The following is a 15,892-nucleotide window of genomic DNA, read 5'->3' on the forward strand; positions in this document are numbered from 1 at the left end:
CTCCTCCTCCTCCTCCTCCTCCTCCCTCCCTCACTGCAGCCATCCTCATCGCCCACCTGAAGCTCTCCACCTCTGAGCTGCGTGAGGTTCTGATGAACATGACCACGGAGCGTCTGGAGCCCGCTCACATCAAGCAGCTGCTGCTGTACGCCCCCAACGAAGAGGAGGTCAAGCAGTACGAGCAGTTCGAGCAGGACCCCGCCAAACTCAGCGAGCCAGACCAGTTCATCTTCCAGGTACAAATAACTCTAACAATCACAAGACTAAAGAAAACCCTGAGAAAAAATATCTTCAATGTTTAAAAAGCTCTTTATTTTTCACTTTAGTCACATCCGTCACAATTTGATATATCATTTGATTACTGACAATTTTTCTTCGCAGCATCTCAGAAAAGGGTCCTTGTTTTGAGTTTGATTACCTCTTTTTATATTTAATGGACGCTGATAGAGCCTAAGGCCTCGTTTACACGGAGACGGAACGGGTTGTATCCGCTACAGTTCTCTATCGTATGGACGGTTCGTTCACACGAGGCCGGAACGGAACCGCGGAAACGGAGCCCTCAAACGATAACGGGTCCCAAGGTGGGTCGATCTGCGGACAGAACGCTCTGTGGGGCGAAACGGCTCCGTGTGTACGCCATAGCCCCGCCTCTCCCCACCTCTCCTGCTCACCCCCGTGTCACCCGCGTCATTGCTGATGTGTTTCGCCAACAACAACAACAGTGTTTCGAGTGTTTCGAGCCAGGTCCCCGGTATCTCGCAGGACAGTGCACCCAGCAGGAGCCTCCAGCAGACCCCCCCCGCACGGTTCCCTCGTCCCTTGGAAGAGGCGGAGAGGTGGGTGTTTTTCATCTGCTGGTGGACTTTTCAACGCTGGCTCAGAGTTAGTGGCAGGGGGGGCGGTGCACCTGCCTTTTACAGCAGGAGCACACGCTTGCCTCTCGGGGAGGGAGAAAAAGAGAAACAGAGGCTGCCGAAACAGCCAGAGCCCCGCCTCTCCCCACCTCTGCTGCTCACTGCTGTAGCATGGTCAGCTCTACTGCTACTGACCATGCTACAGATGTTAGTGCAACATCTACAGCTCCTCTACCACAACCATCAGCAACAAGTGGACATGGAGAACTACATGAACAACATGTTGCTAAATCCACCGTGGAGAATAAACAGTAGGGCAACCATGGCAACCATGCTCGGGGGTCTTCTTCGCTGCTTTTGGTGTATTTTGTGGCGGAAGTACAGCGCCACTTACAGGCCCGGCATATGTACTACAGCGTCTCCAGCGGGTCGAGCGGTCTCGTGTGGACGGACATGTTTATTGAGCCGATACCGTGTGGACGGAAGACTTTTTTGATATCGAATTCGGTTCGTTCTCCGTTTCGTCTCCGTGTAAATGGAGCCTAAGGAGCCTTGTAATTAGCTGCTCTTAAATTACTGTTTGCTCAAGGATCTCTTATGTTTGCAGAGATTAACAATGCCTAAATAAACACATTTAAAGGGGCTCATTGTCAGGTTCATATCAGTATGTAGTGTCTCTACATGTCTCCATGCTTTAATGTTCAAAAAGCTCTTTATTGTTCTCATACTGCCTGTGCTGCAGCTCCTCTTTTCACCCTCTGTCTGAAACCAGAGCCCAGTCTGCTCTGATTGGTTAGCTGATTGGTCTGTTGTGATCGGCCAACCTCTTAGAGAAGTCCCTTCCCTTAGCCTATCACGTACAATGTGTTGGAGCGCTAGCCATTATGACTTGAACAAAGGAGTCCAATGGAGACTGCTTGAAATGTTGTCAGATTTTCTGTTGCAATTTGTGTGATGTTTTCAACTTTTTTTCTCACAAGTTGCCCGTACAATTACAAGAAAAGATCCTGTGAACCTGACACACTTTTTTTTTCACCTTCAACATTTTTATTTTTTTTATTTTTAAGAAACCAAGAAAGATATTCATGTCCTTAAGTCATGAACACAGAAAAGAACATATTTTAGATCAAACGTTTTCGTCGTTTTTCTCAGTTTTTGCATGAAAAACACTCAATTCAAGTTAGAAAAAGAAATATGAAATGAACTAAGTCAAGTTTGTTCTTCAGATGCTGACGGTTCCCGAGTATAAAACCCGTCTGCGGAGCCTCCACTTCAAGACCACCCTGCAGGAGAGGACGGAGGAGATGAAGGTCGCGTACGATTACATCTACAAGGCTTCAGTGGAGCTGAAGAGCAGCAAGAAGCTCGCCAAAATCCTGGAGGTAAACACCCAGAGAAAGGAGAGGAAAGTTTAGCTTATTATTGACCTCAAAAGCAATCATTAAGTGTTTCTACTTTCCACAGTTTGTACTTGCAATGGGGAATTACCTGAACAATGGGCAGCCCAAGAGCCACCGGACGACCAGCTTTAAGATCAATTTCCTCACTGAGGTAGGGGAAAAACTCCTACGCTAAAACCACAATAGACCTTCACTCTTAGCATTCATTCTTTCCTCATTTATTTCAGCTTAGCACAACCAAAACAGTAGACGGGAAATCCACCTTCCTCCACATTCTGGCCAAGTCTCTGTGCCAACACTTCCCCGAGCTGCTCAACTTCTCCAGAGACCTCACAACGGTGCCTCTGGCCGCCAAGGGTACGATGATGTTTCAGCCTCAGGAATATCACTTAGTAGCAGAATGCAGTCATTTTGCGAATATGAAACACTTTATAAGCATCTAATGCAAGTTGATTCTCTTTACCTGCACCTGTTTTACAATATTTAAACAATGTACAGTTGCTTAAAGAGGACATATAATAAAAATGTTCAGGTGTATATCAGTATGTAGTGTCTCTACTGGGACATGTCTCCATGCTTTAATGTTTTTTTCACATACTGCCTGTGCTGCAGCACCTCTTTTCACCCTCTGTCTGAAACCAGAGCCCAGTCTGCTCTGATTGGTTAGCTGGCCGGCTCTGTTGTGATTGGTCAACCTCTAAGTGATGTCCCGCCCCTTAGCCTATCACGTACAATGTGTTGAAGCGCTAGCCAATAGAAGCACAAGTGTTACATAGTGATGTCACTACAGTTTGGATGTAAACAAAGGAGTCCAATTGAGTTGATTTACACTCACAAAAACCTAAACAAAGCACTACTGTACATGAAAGGGAAAACCCAAAAAAGGATAACAGGGTCCCTTTAAACTTTTTTTGTAACTAACCTCCATATATTTGAATATGCCTTCAGTGAACCAGAGGGCCATCACTGCAGAGCTGACTGACCTTCACTCCACCATCCTGGACATCAGGAAGGCGTGTCTGAAGATCCCGCCCACCTCCGAGGACCACTTCGCCTCCGTCATGAGCGTACGCCAAAAACTTTAAATATATGATACACACACATCAGACATCTAAGCATTACAAATATATGTGTTCATGGAAGCTACTGATTACTGACAGTTTATGTAATTAAAGGATCATTTTTGATATTTTGGGAAATGTACTTATTTGCAATAAGATGAAATGTTCAACCCCCCTCTCTCTGTATAGATAACAGTTTAGCTTAGCTTAGCATTAGGACTCGAAACGTGGCTAAATAGCTAGCCTGGCTTTGTCCGGAATCAAGAAAAAGTAACTATTAGCACACTTTATATCTTGTTTGTTTAATTTGTGTGTAACAACAACTTTAGTCTAGTACACAAAACCCATAACAAATCTAATTTGACATTTAACTTTCACAAATTAATCATACAAGATATAACATGTCTTGTCTTTGTGCTAAGCTAGCTGTCTCAAGCTTTATTAAATCTCTAACAAATCAGATGGTAACGCAGGCTGTCTGTTATAATTGTTTTGGACTGCAAAGCTGAGAATAAATCAGTGGTTTCTCAAACTTTAGAAAGGTCATTCAGAGCCGCAAGAGGACTTTTTAAAGTTTTACTGGCTGACAATTCCTCATGACAAGTTAGCTGACTTTGATGTGTTGAGTGTCGTGAATCTTGAATGTGTGACCTTGTTGTTCCCACAGAGCTTCCTGGAGAACAGCCACCCTGCGATCCAGTCTCTGGAGTCCCTGCAGACCCTAGCCATGGAGGAGTTCTCCAAAGTGGCCTCGTTCTTCGGAGAGGACAGCAAGTCCGCCAACACCGAGTCCTTCTTCGCCATCTTCGCAGAGTTCATCGGCAAGTTTGAGGTAAGCTCACCACAAAAACTCGACATCTTGCCAAGTATATTTGTCTAACATCTAGTCAGAATATGTCTCTACACCTGATATAAGACATAACGTCAGAAGTAACACTGCAGTGAGATATCGGGTCTTGTTGTTAGACAATGCATCATCTTGTTAAGTCAAAAAATCTTATTTTGAGTCGTATCTCAGATGAAACACATATTTTCTTTACATAATTATTAGAAAATCACCAGCTAACATCAGAAAACAGAAAACTTATGAGCATTTGCGGCTTATATTGTAACAACATCTCCTGATACTGGTCAAATATAGTTCAAAATGAGTTCTCACAGCTAATTACAAGATCAGATTTATCTAAATATCCCTTCTCATTTCAATAAATCTTACCAAGCTAATTTTTACTTACTTTTGTACTTATTTCAAGTGAAAACACCTTGTTTTCCAACTTGTTTTTGTAGCGGCATATTTTCCAGTGCTCAGGTTTTAATTATTACAATTTAATCTGTTTTAGTATCGTTTACTTGTGTCTTATGTATCTTTACAATATATATATGTAGTGTTGGTTGCTGCAGCCCATTGTGCTTCCACCTGGAATAAACTACGCTATATAATTAAGTTTTGCTTGCTGTTTTCCTCAGCTGTGTCGATAGAAGCAGCTAGAAATAATGTGGCTTATTCCTGCAGGTGAGCCGTTCATATTGTGATAAATGCATAATCAAAACCTCCAGAACAATTAGGGATCCAGCTGACAGCCGCCTGCAGCTACCAAGTCATTACTCTGCAAAGTGCTGCCGTCTGTGGAATACATCTGCTCCAAGTCTGAGAATAACACGGTAAAAGTGAAATAAAATCACATGAGATTTTGTTTTGTTTTGTTTTGCAGAGAGCTCTCAGTGAGACCAAGACTCCAGAAAACCCCAGAAGCCCCAGACTGTCCTCCCCTCTGGTCTGGTAGAAGAAAAGAAAAAAGAGGATTATGGTCAGATGTCGGCTTCATTTTCACTCTGCTCTCCAACAACCAAAGTGCCAAGATCACACACAGAGACACTCACAGCGACGGGAACAGAGAGCGCGTCATCTATAGCAAACAGAAGGGAAATACTGTAATCTAACTGTAGAAAATCACAGATAATGAGCGCCCTGTGTGCATCATTACTGTTATTTCAGGTGTGAACAGGAAGTCACCGCACACTAGTCTTTACTTTATTTACTTTTTAAAGCAGGTAGTCAAATAATTAAACCCTCTATTAGCTCCGGTGCATCTCGATGAAAGAACTGGATATTTAGGTTACTAGCGATGTTTAATACCTGACTATATAAAAGTTTATATTTTCTATCAGATCATATTTGAAAATTGTTAAAGAGTAAGCGTAGATGTAGATGGATGAATCTAGAAGCAGGTGTAGTTTAGGTAGCGTGTACAGAGCCAGAGAGTTCATACAGCGGTGCGTTCACTGCCTCACACACAGCATGAGTTCATTACTAATGGTAAAAATCTATGTTTTATTCCAGCATTATGTATCCACATTACTGATTTAGAGTTACATATGTTACAGTATCATCCTATCATACTGTGAGTTTAAAGGGCATCTACTGTATCATAGGAATTGTAATACAATAAAAAGATATAGGGAGATTAAGTTAAATTCATCCACACCCACTGGTTCAGTTAATAATCTCTATGGAAGCAAAACAACGCCCTAACGTTTTTTTTAAAAATCAAACCCCCCCCCCCCCGAGGTAACTTTGGGATTTTAGCCTTTGCAGACTATTTACATGCACCAATAACACACTACAGGAAAGGGAAAATACCCCCAAAACGGGTTTAAACTGCAGCAACTCATAGGCATTGTGATTGATTGCCTGCAAGGACTCTAGATTAATCCGATAGCACGACCGGGTACGTTTTTTAAAATGTACTTTTTCACATTAATAATAACATATGTTTTTGTTGAGGGCCTTAGTTGGATAAAATAGAAAACAGATAACATTTTGGAACTCTCTCTGCAGGGAACTTTGGGATGTTTGCCTTTGCAGACCATTTACATGCACCAACATCTATAACACACTACAGGAAAGAGAAAATACATTAAAGGGCCCCTTTAAAAACGCAGCTACTCATTTGCATTGCGATTTTTCTGCTCGCGAAGGACTTCAAGTTGAATGAAATAACATATATTTATTCCTGAAACATCCTCAGACCAGCTTTCACAGAGAGGCGACACTGAACACATCAGCATGTGGAGAAACCTGGCTCACAAATCCTCTGTTTGGCAAAGCGTGGGTCTCTGGGTTTAAATGAGAGCCGAGTGCTTCAGGCAGAGACTCCTCAGTGCGGTAAACACAGTGTCTGATGAATGAAACGCATGTGGAGGAAAATCTAAACGTCCTCCTGTAAATGGTTCCTTCCTGATTCTTGGTCGTCATGGTGACTCCTCTACAGTACAGTGTGTTGTATTTATGTCGATGAAATATTGTTGAGATTGTAGATTTACAGTTTTTGCTATGCACTGCTCATCATTTCATTTTTTACCGTATGTGTGTTTTAAAAAACCTTTTCATATTCAAGAGTGTGTCATCAGGACATTCTTGTTATTTATTCTTTATGCACTGCTTTAGTCAGGCTCATACAACGGCGTCTTAGGGACATTTGTAGTTTTAAAATAAGTAAATTACAGAGCCAGGAGAGGTGAGTAATATCTGAAAGAAATATCCAAAGACTAAAGTTGTAAATACATAAAAAAGTGTATTTTAAGAGATTAAAACGGGTCTTTTATGTGAAAAAACATGGATATATTTTGTGAATAAAGAGGTCAATTTACGTGAAAAAACATGTACATTATTTGAGATTAAACTAGTAGGAAAGAGTAATTAAATCATCTTTTATAATTACATGTTTTATATTATTAATCTGTAAGTAAAAAGTCATAAATTGGCAAAGAAATCTGAAATACCCCAAAATCAAAGGCTCACATTTTAATTAAAAAAATCACAATATTCAAGTTTTTTCCTCATGAATGTATTAATAATATTAACTTATTCCAAGAATATATAAATACTTTTTAAAATTTATAATCCTATGCTTTAACTCTAAATATGACTCCCCTCTGGCTCTGTTATTATTTACTTTTGAACCTCTGTGGTCCCAATATGCCGTTGTAGACGAGCTGACTGATCTTGTAAAATGCGACCCCAGCTGCGGCTGCAGTCTCAGTGTTTTTTGTCCAAATGGATCGCATGTTGGTGCAGTCGATGTGCGTCTGGTAGCACTCCCCCTCCCCTGGATATTTAAGTTTTAAAATAAATACAGTTCTGTCTACTTTATCTATTGTTTGTCTACAGGCTGCCTTTTATTATCCTTTCATTTGATTCCATGGAAAGTTGCTCTAGTTTCGACTGAGTAGTTTTTGTATACAAATAATATTAACCATATATAGATTTGAAATATATAGGTATGTTAAAGGGGACCTATCATGCAAAACGCACGTTTTGATGTCTTTTATACATAAATATGTGTCCCCGGTGTGTCGGGGAACTCACGCAGCGTCAGAAAATAAAACCCTCTCTCTTTTCCTCCGTACCCAAATCTATAAAAACGGGGAACAACGGAGCTGATCCAGATTTGCGTCCGATATGACGTAATATCTGAAATGTGGACCCACGGCCCAATCAGAAATGTTGCTATCAGAAACAATGCGCGACTGTTTTGGACGTAATATGGTCGGTGTTTACATTAGCATCGCTAACACTGAGAGCTAACCTGTACTGGAGAGCATGTGTGTGAAGAAGCAGGAAGTAAAAAGGAACTCACCTTGTGGTGTAACCGGCAAGAGAGAAAGCCTTTGAGCTCCAAACTGTTTCAGAGAGAATCCTTGATAATCCATGATATGGCGTTTCATCACGGCAGCATTTAGTTTAGACAGTAGCTGCCGGGTCCCGCATGAGCTCAGACCCCTTTTTTTTTTTTTAAAAGCTTTATACCCAAAATCAGCACTTTTGAAACAGGAAGTGAAATAGAGGGATATGAGGCATGGCTAGAATGGGTTTGGTATTTTGAGCAAAACACTTCATAGACATGTTTTTTTATATAACACCCACAGTACAATTATACTTTAACTCCTTAAAAGGTTTTTTGATATTTGTAAAGTTTATGTATATTGTAATATTGTGCTCGACACACAGCCCCCCCCCCCCCACATGAAAACAAACTCTTGAACCCCTCGATGGGGAGCGTTCATATTACATGTTTTTATTCCATATTTCAGCTCACCAGATGGCATACATACAAAACAATGGCGCTTTAAAATGCAGCATTATCACTTTTTAGTTTAATGGCGTTTGTTCGCCTTCAGGATAAGGCAGCAGAGAAGAGAGGGGATTATAACGCTCGAGTTTCTCTGAAAAAAAACAACATTTTCAGGGAAGGTGCAGCATCCAAGACGTTCTTCATTGGTACCGTATTGGGTCAGAACATCTGAGGCCGAAGAGCAAAAGCTTACAGAGATACGTTTTTTTTCATAAAGCATTTTTTTTGACCTGGCGAAATCTGACACCACTTCACTACTGAGAGATCACAGCGCTGCGTGCTCTCAGCTCAGTGGGAAAGACAGACAAAAAACCTCTCTAAACCGTTCACTCATAAACCACTTGCCTGCGCTCGGGTGCAACATCAGCTGTTTGTGCGTCTTTCTGTTCAGGCTGGAAACACCTTTCACTACATTCACTCACACACAGCCTGCTCAAAACACACACAGGATCGATGGAAAATAAACAGAAAAAGGCAAAAACAAATACTGACTGTTCAGGCTGGGCCGGTGGTTGCTACTTCTCCTTATAAAAACCCAAAGAAATCAACCAAAAAAACACATTTAAATAACAATACAAGACTTCTATTGCAGAGGGTCACCTTCCTCACGTCCCTGAAACAAAATACTGTAGTACTAGGAGCCGATACAGTAAATATATATGTATATATATATATGTTGGTTCTGGGAGGAACCCTTAAGGCATGATTTACATTTAAAGACTGCATTAATTACGTCAAGCCACAGGGAATGTGTGTTGAATCGGTAAATAAATACAGGAGTGAGGGGATGCCATACAAAAATCAAGTGTTTGAGACGACTGGAAACCCGCAGTCACACTTTACCAGTTTTTGTTTTCGCCGTCACCTGCTGACCTTTTGTTTTAGTTGATACCCCCCTGTGCTGTAGAAATACCTCTTCTTTAATTCATTTATTGATCTAAGGCCTTTTTTCAACATAAAAAAACATACACAACCTCACACCAAGGTCCAAAACGAGTCCATGTGTTGGCGTTCCCCCCGCGGTCGGTACCCACGCTCTTTACTCGTTTTCTGACGTGTTAGCGGTGAGTCAGAAGTCCTTTTTTTGTCCTCTGCTGGGTGATTGTCTGCGGAGTGGAGACAGCCGGGCGTGGGCAGCGGGGGTGCTTCAGTGGCACAACGCTCCCCACCGGCTGCTACCATGATGGAGGTCACGAGGACTCTGGGTAAATAACGGCGAGTGACGGCAACTCTGGGACACCTGAAGAAGAAGGGGTTTTGGTTTGGAGTTTCTTTCAGTTTTCATTAGCTTTCTTCATCTGTTTTTTTGTTGTTGTTGATCACTAGATAGATCTTAGATTGAATTCAACTGAGCAAAATCTAATTTAAATATTAAGTATTTAAAAACAGAGAAGAAGAAGGTGGTGGTGGTAGTGTGGCTGGAGGTCATAAAGAGTGGTCTAATACGATGATATCCCCCATGATAAGGGCTGCAACTATTTTTTGAATCTGCTGGTTAGTCTCAATTAATTATTTGGTCTATAAGATGTCCCAAAAAAGTTGAAATGCCCTCCCAAAAACCTTAGTTTAAATATTCTAGTAGTTTTTTTTTTGTGGTATTTTTAGCTTTAAAAATGATTTATGGATTATTAAATTGTTAAAGTAAATATCTATTGAATGTCTTTCAGATCCAACTATGACAATATATCAAAAAATACAACATAAATAGTCATTTTAAATATGGATTTGACTTTATCTGTGGGTTCTGGACTGTCAAAACAAGACATTTAAACTATTTTCAGACCAAAAGAATAATCAATACATTGGGAAAATAACCAGCAGACTAATCAAAGATCAAAGTTATTTGCAGCCCTGAGCCCCTAGATTTGCTTGTGACAAGAACATCAAGTTTAGTTCTTCAAATAAATTGGATTCCCATTTCAGTTTGGTGAAACTGGTTTTATAGCCGTTATTTACGAGAGCCGGACCTCCACCATGGTTTCCAAAAGTGTCGCGTCACATTAAAGTCCTGGGGTTCCAGATATGGGACGAGCCGATTAAATGAAATGGAGGGTGTGTGTGTGTGTGTGTGTGTGTGTGTGTGTGTGTGTGTGTGTGTGTGTGTGTGTGTGTGTGTGTGTGTGTGTGTGTGCGGTCTCCTCCTCTTTACAGGACGGTGCTCTCAGTGTCCAGCTCACAGTCTCTGGTTGGCAGGCAGGGGGGGGGCGACTGCTCTACAGCGATCTCAGGGACCAACGCTCGACTCAGGCCTCGGAAAGACATCGCCGGGTCTGAGGGGGGGATAAGTCAAAATAAGAAAGTAAATAAAAAAACAATAACATCAAACTTTTTTTGTTATCCTTGTGAACTTAAAAAAGTTACTCCGACATCCCTAGAGGACAAAAACATATGTATTTATATTATTTTCCACTAAGTTAAATCTCCTTTCGAAATTCAGTCCCCATTATCAATATTTAATATGTATTTATTTTCTAGAATACATTATTTATATCTAAATAATGCCATTGTTAATTTAAATGAAAAAAATGTTTTTCATTCAGCGACTTCACTTAACAGGAAACTAGGACAATTGGATGAATTTGCCCCATAAGACCAACAAAACCAAGTAGCACAAACTGGTGGAAAATAGCAACTGAGATATATGATTGTATACCTTAATGTATAATTGATCAAATGTTGTGGTTTTCATGAGTTTGAACTTCCAAATTGAAAAATAATAACACCCTAACTTGAACCAAAATGTATGCTATATGCACAAAAAAAGCCAAAAAGTCCAACAAGTGATGCAGAAGTTGAGCTGCACTAAACAAGACTTTGTGAAAGAAAAGAACAATCATTAAAATATATATATAAAGTCAAATAGAAAATGCTTATTTTAGTAACTGGTTGTGTTAGTAAGTAATGGTTCATATGTTTGTGTTGCATGCAGGCATTCACACAGAACACAACAGAAACGTCCTCAGAAGATAAAGCTCCTCTTTAAGCTGCATCCCCGTTTCACACCGCATCCACTACAAACTCCTGGTCCTCACTTTCAAAGCCCTCCACCATCTGCCTCCCCCCCCCCTACCTCACTGACCTCCTCATCCTCTACCAACCACCCCGGTCCCTCAGATCCACCTCAGCCGGTTTGCTTTCCATCCCTAAGGCCAAACTCCGGAGCTTTGGGGACAGAGCCTTCTCTGTGGCAGCCCCGAAGCTCTGGAACTCCCTCTCCCAATACCTCCGTGAGTCTGAGCCCCTCACCCTGTTCCAGTCCCGCCTCAAAACCCACCTCTTCAACTCTGTATCCATAAGCCCCCCCCCCTCTCAATCAACTTCCTCCTGACTGCTTTTTTGTTTTTGTTTTGTTTGTCTACCCTCCCTCCCAAATGTAAAGCGTCTTTGGGTTCAAGAAAAGCGCTATAGAAATAAAATATATTATTAAAATATATTATCACAGGAACAATGAGCGTAATCACTAACATGTGCAGCTCCTTCTCTGCTGCAGGAAAACACTTCACTGCAGCTGGGTGATACTTTCCAAAGCTTAGAGAGCAGCAGGTAGTCGTACAGCAGGGGGCGCTGTGGGGCCACACACTGAGAGAAGCAGGGCAACAGCTGTGCATAGTGGATATTAAATGGGAAGTGTAAAGAAACCAGGTTGGAATTCATTAGCTGTGCGATCAGAAGTGCAGAACAAGCTGTGCTAAAGTCCACAGGGGACATTTTAATACTTAGATTGAGAAAAATGCTAAAGTTTTGAATGTGTTGTGTTCATACTTGCCAACCTTGAGACCTCAGACATCGGGAGCATTTCAAAACCACCGCGGGGGGGGGGGGGGATAGTGGATCGCCGGAGCTGTTAGATTAACATTAACATGCTTAATGTGGTTCTAAGTACGCGCTACCATGGAAACCAGACAATGGTGTAGCTGTATTAAAGTCCGAGTGGAAACAGTCGTGAGTAAATCTGATTTTGTCAGAAATCGGGATAAATATAACCCCGGTAGGAAACCGGGAGAGGGCTATGAAATCGGGAGTCTCCCGCGAAAATCGGGAGGGTTGGCAAGTATTATGTTAGATAAAAGCTGGTTATACTTTCTGAATGTGTGCATTATCTTCAGCAAGACAAGAAACATGCATGTTAGAGTTAAACATGCGCGATACACGGACACTGGTTTAAAAAAAATATATATAGGCTATATATAATTGTCACAACACCTCTGATGACAAAAAACAAAAAAGCTTCACAACATAAAAAAATCAGGAGATACGTGCTGACAATTCAGAGTTTGTAAATTCAGTTGTGAAAGTGAAACTTGTATTCAATGCTGTTTCAAACCCCCACTGTGTGACTGATGAACATGTAGTGACTGTGAATGATGAAGAGTGACTGATGATGAAGGTTAGCCCTGATGGAAGACATGTCATGGTGCATAAAGTTGTATTTTATTATTAACTGAGGTGTTGCTTTTTCACATTTAATATGAACTTCTGTAATAGATGAACCCACTGTGGGAGACAAGAATCACCCATATTTGTTTTTGGGACTTAATGACCTTATTTGGACAATCTGTTGACAGTACATATTCACACACTGTGACAGTCGAGCATCAGGGCTTCACGTTGGCACATGATATCTGGATGAAGCAGCAGCTGCACAAAATGAAGATGATAGTGTGATTTTAGGGGCAAACAAAAAGTGATGGTGCTATTAGTGAAAAGTTCAATCAACAACAAACCTCAACAGGTGCCTCTTTAACCTGTGGAGGTATTACAATGCAACACTATTAGAAAGAGAGCACATTAGTATTACTCAGCAGAGAGTAGAGTGGTGCAGGAATGAGTCCTAAAACCTGGAGATGAGTCAGCATTTTACCACTTCCCTCTTCTCAAAGTCAATTTCTATTTTAGCATGTTCTTTGTTAGATGCATGAAATAAGGTGTGTGGTTAAAACAAGCTCAAGAGTTTTTAAGGTTTTGTTCTCAGACAGAAAATATGTCAGTAAATCCCCCACTTGTGCATCTCTGAAGCCTTTAAGTGTCTAATACGAGTTGGATGTAAACAAGATTATAAATGAGACTACTTGAGGTCATCACACTAAAAGTTAGCCACCTTTAGCTTAGCGGTGGTGACGTGAAGTGAAAGCAGGGGTGTCAAACTCAAGGCCCGGGGGCCAAATCCGGCCTGTGACTTCATTTTCTGTGGCCCCACAAGAGCTTGCAAAGAATATAATATGTTTATTATACGGTTACATGCAGATTTACAGAAGCACGTTGCCCATAAACTACATGTCCCACAATGCATCTCAATTGTACTTTTTCCTCATAATTTGACCTCTTTTTCAAAATGTTACTTTTTTTTCAAAATGTCCCTTTTCTCAAGATTCTGGCTTTTCTTTTAAAATCATTTTGTGACATTCTCACTGAAAAGACTTGCAATTATTTGCCCTAGACTTCTTCTTTCAGACGTAGTTAATTATGAAGTTATTACCCTATCCGAAAATAATCCAATGCAGAGGCAATCATGTAATATATTATTTATATATATATATATTTATATATGTATTTTTATATAGTCTTAAAGTTACAACCGGCCCTTTGAATGCAACCATAATGTTAATGTGGCCCGCGATGAAATTGAGTTTGACACCCCTGATGTAAAGGAACTACAGCATGGAAAACACATGATGCTCCATGACACTTATGACACCACTTTTATAATAGTTGAAGCCAGTTTTCGAATTACCCATTTGCTTTCGGGGGAGCCCTATTTTTCAGTGCACATCCTGCTACTAAATATATCACACGCACGCTCTGTTGACTGGCGCAGCAGCGCAGATTCGATCAATTGCTATAAAATCACTCTGCTACTACTACAGACGGTGTCACTACGCCGGCGGCTGTGGCCGTTGTTGAAGCCTCTTCAGGCTCCGCATCGGCAGGCCTCTCCCTCGGTGTGGAGCTGTCAAACTCGACCCTAACGCCGCTTACAGCCGGCCAACTAAAAGTTGTTTTCCGTTCACGTTGTCATTTTTAGACTCCTTCACTTCTTTGCTTGTGAATCCAAAAGCTGTGACGCTTGGCTGTTTTCGTTTTGCCATATTTTTTATTACAAAGCCAGAGTTAAAAAAATATATGAAGATATATGAACATATCAAATACCGCGCCGGCATCGCCACCGTAACCATAGCAAAGTAAGTAGCGTAAAGAACGCAGCGCCGCCACGTACACATGGCAACACCCAGAAATATTCACAAATATAAAACAAATATTCAGAAACTGTAATGAACAATAACTATTATTTATTTCAAGAACTGTTATTTACAGAAACTCAACATTTCTAATCGGTGTGACACAAATATGCACGATTGTTTTGGGCTCCCCCTATTTATCTCAAAGTCGGCCTTCAGGGGAGCTCCCTCCCTCTTCGGGGGAGCCAAGCTCCCCCCCATTTCGAACAGTGGTTGAAGCGTAAATGCAATGGCCAAAAGGAAAAAGCTAAGATAACATGATGTAGTTCCTTCATAGCTTAACGTTAGCTTTTGAATTTTAGCAATTGCATTTACGCTTCAACTATCAAAAAAGTGGTGTCATAAGTGTCATATAGCATCATAAACATAGCTTACTTTCTGCAATAAGTCTATGATCAACTCCCATTGGCTTGTTCTCAATGGAACCGGAGTGATGCTAACTCAGTTTCAGACTACAAACTCATCACTGCACCTCTCTATTATTATAAACGTTTCTACACACGAGACACACTCACCCATCATCTTGTAGGCGGTGGCACAGATCCCATTGGTGTCTCCGGTCAGGGTGGGGGGTGGCTGTGGAGGGGGGGGGGATGCTGGGCCGGTTCCTGGGTTTGGGGACGGGTCTGGGCCGGGGGAGGGAGCCAGACTGGAAAGGAGACGGGGACGGAGGAGCTACTTCCTGGGCAGCAGCAGTGGTGGAGGGTGGAGGGGTATCTGGAGGGGTGGGGGTGCCTGGGGGCGAGGGCTCCGTGCTCTGAGGGTCTCCACCCCCCCCGTGATGCATTTGAGGACTGGCGGGTGACGGGGGCTCGGGGGGAGGGTGGCTGGGCGCCTGGATGGGAGGCTGGTTGCTGGAGTGGCGTCGGGGCGTGGCACAGGGCTGTGAGGAGGGGGTGGTGGGGGAGGAGGGTGAGAGGTAGGACACGGGTCTGGGGGAGAGGCTGAGGCAGTGGGAGGAGGGGGGGCCGTGGTTTGTCATGTTACAGGGCTGAAAGAGGGGAGGGTTCGGCGGCTTGGGGGGGGCCGGAGCCTGCTTCTTGGTACCTGAGAGGTGAAGGTGAAGATCGTCATTATTGGTGGAAAGATACACTTTCAAACAGCAGCCCCCCCCCATGCATCTTTAAACAGTGAATATGAAGCTACAGACCGCTAGCCAGTTAGCTTAGCATTATCAAGGTGTATATTAATAGTAGGGCTGCATAA

At 42.0% G+C, this 15,892-nt stretch overlaps 2 protein-coding genes across 5 annotated transcripts in view; one reads left to right on the forward strand and one right to left on the reverse strand.

Moving 5' to 3' along the window:
* Positions 1-39: 39 nt before the first annotated feature.
* LOC117536062 (delphilin-like) lies at positions 40-7,468 on the forward strand (the record flags this gene model as incomplete). The annotated part of the gene is given in 7 exon segments (XM_034200796.1): positions 40-236; positions 2,081-2,236; positions 2,319-2,405; positions 2,482-2,611; positions 3,203-3,321; positions 3,983-4,147; positions 5,028-7,468. Coding segments are annotated over 7 exon segments (926 nt in total), but the record flags the coding sequence as incomplete, so codon positions are not given.
* Positions 7,469-8,377: 909 nt separating this feature from the next.
* Positions 8,378-15,892, reverse strand: part of arhgap17a (Rho GTPase activating protein 17a) — a 50,371-nt gene continuing 42,856 nt past the window's right edge. For 3 of the 4 annotated variants that reach the window (XM_034200802.1, XM_034200799.1, XM_034200801.1), the window contains 3 exons: positions 15,202-15,733; positions 13,175-13,195; positions 8,378-10,720 (listed from right to left, as the gene is read on the reverse strand). In XM_034200802.1, coding sequence (XP_034056693.1) covers positions 10,675-10,720; positions 13,175-13,195; positions 15,202-15,733 — 599 coding nt within the window. In that variant the 3' untranslated portion in view covers positions 8,378-10,674. Of the gene's footprint in view, positions 10,721-12,859; positions 13,089-13,174; positions 13,196-15,201; positions 15,734-15,892 lie in introns of those variants that run through there. The other variant, XM_034200800.1, reaches the window with a different exon arrangement.

This window comes from Gymnodraco acuticeps, unplaced genomic scaffold (assembly GCF_902827175.1).
Source record: "Gymnodraco acuticeps unplaced genomic scaffold, fGymAcu1.1, whole genome shotgun sequence".
NCBI lineage: Eukaryota > Metazoa > Chordata > Actinopteri > Perciformes > Bathydraconidae > Gymnodraco > Gymnodraco acuticeps.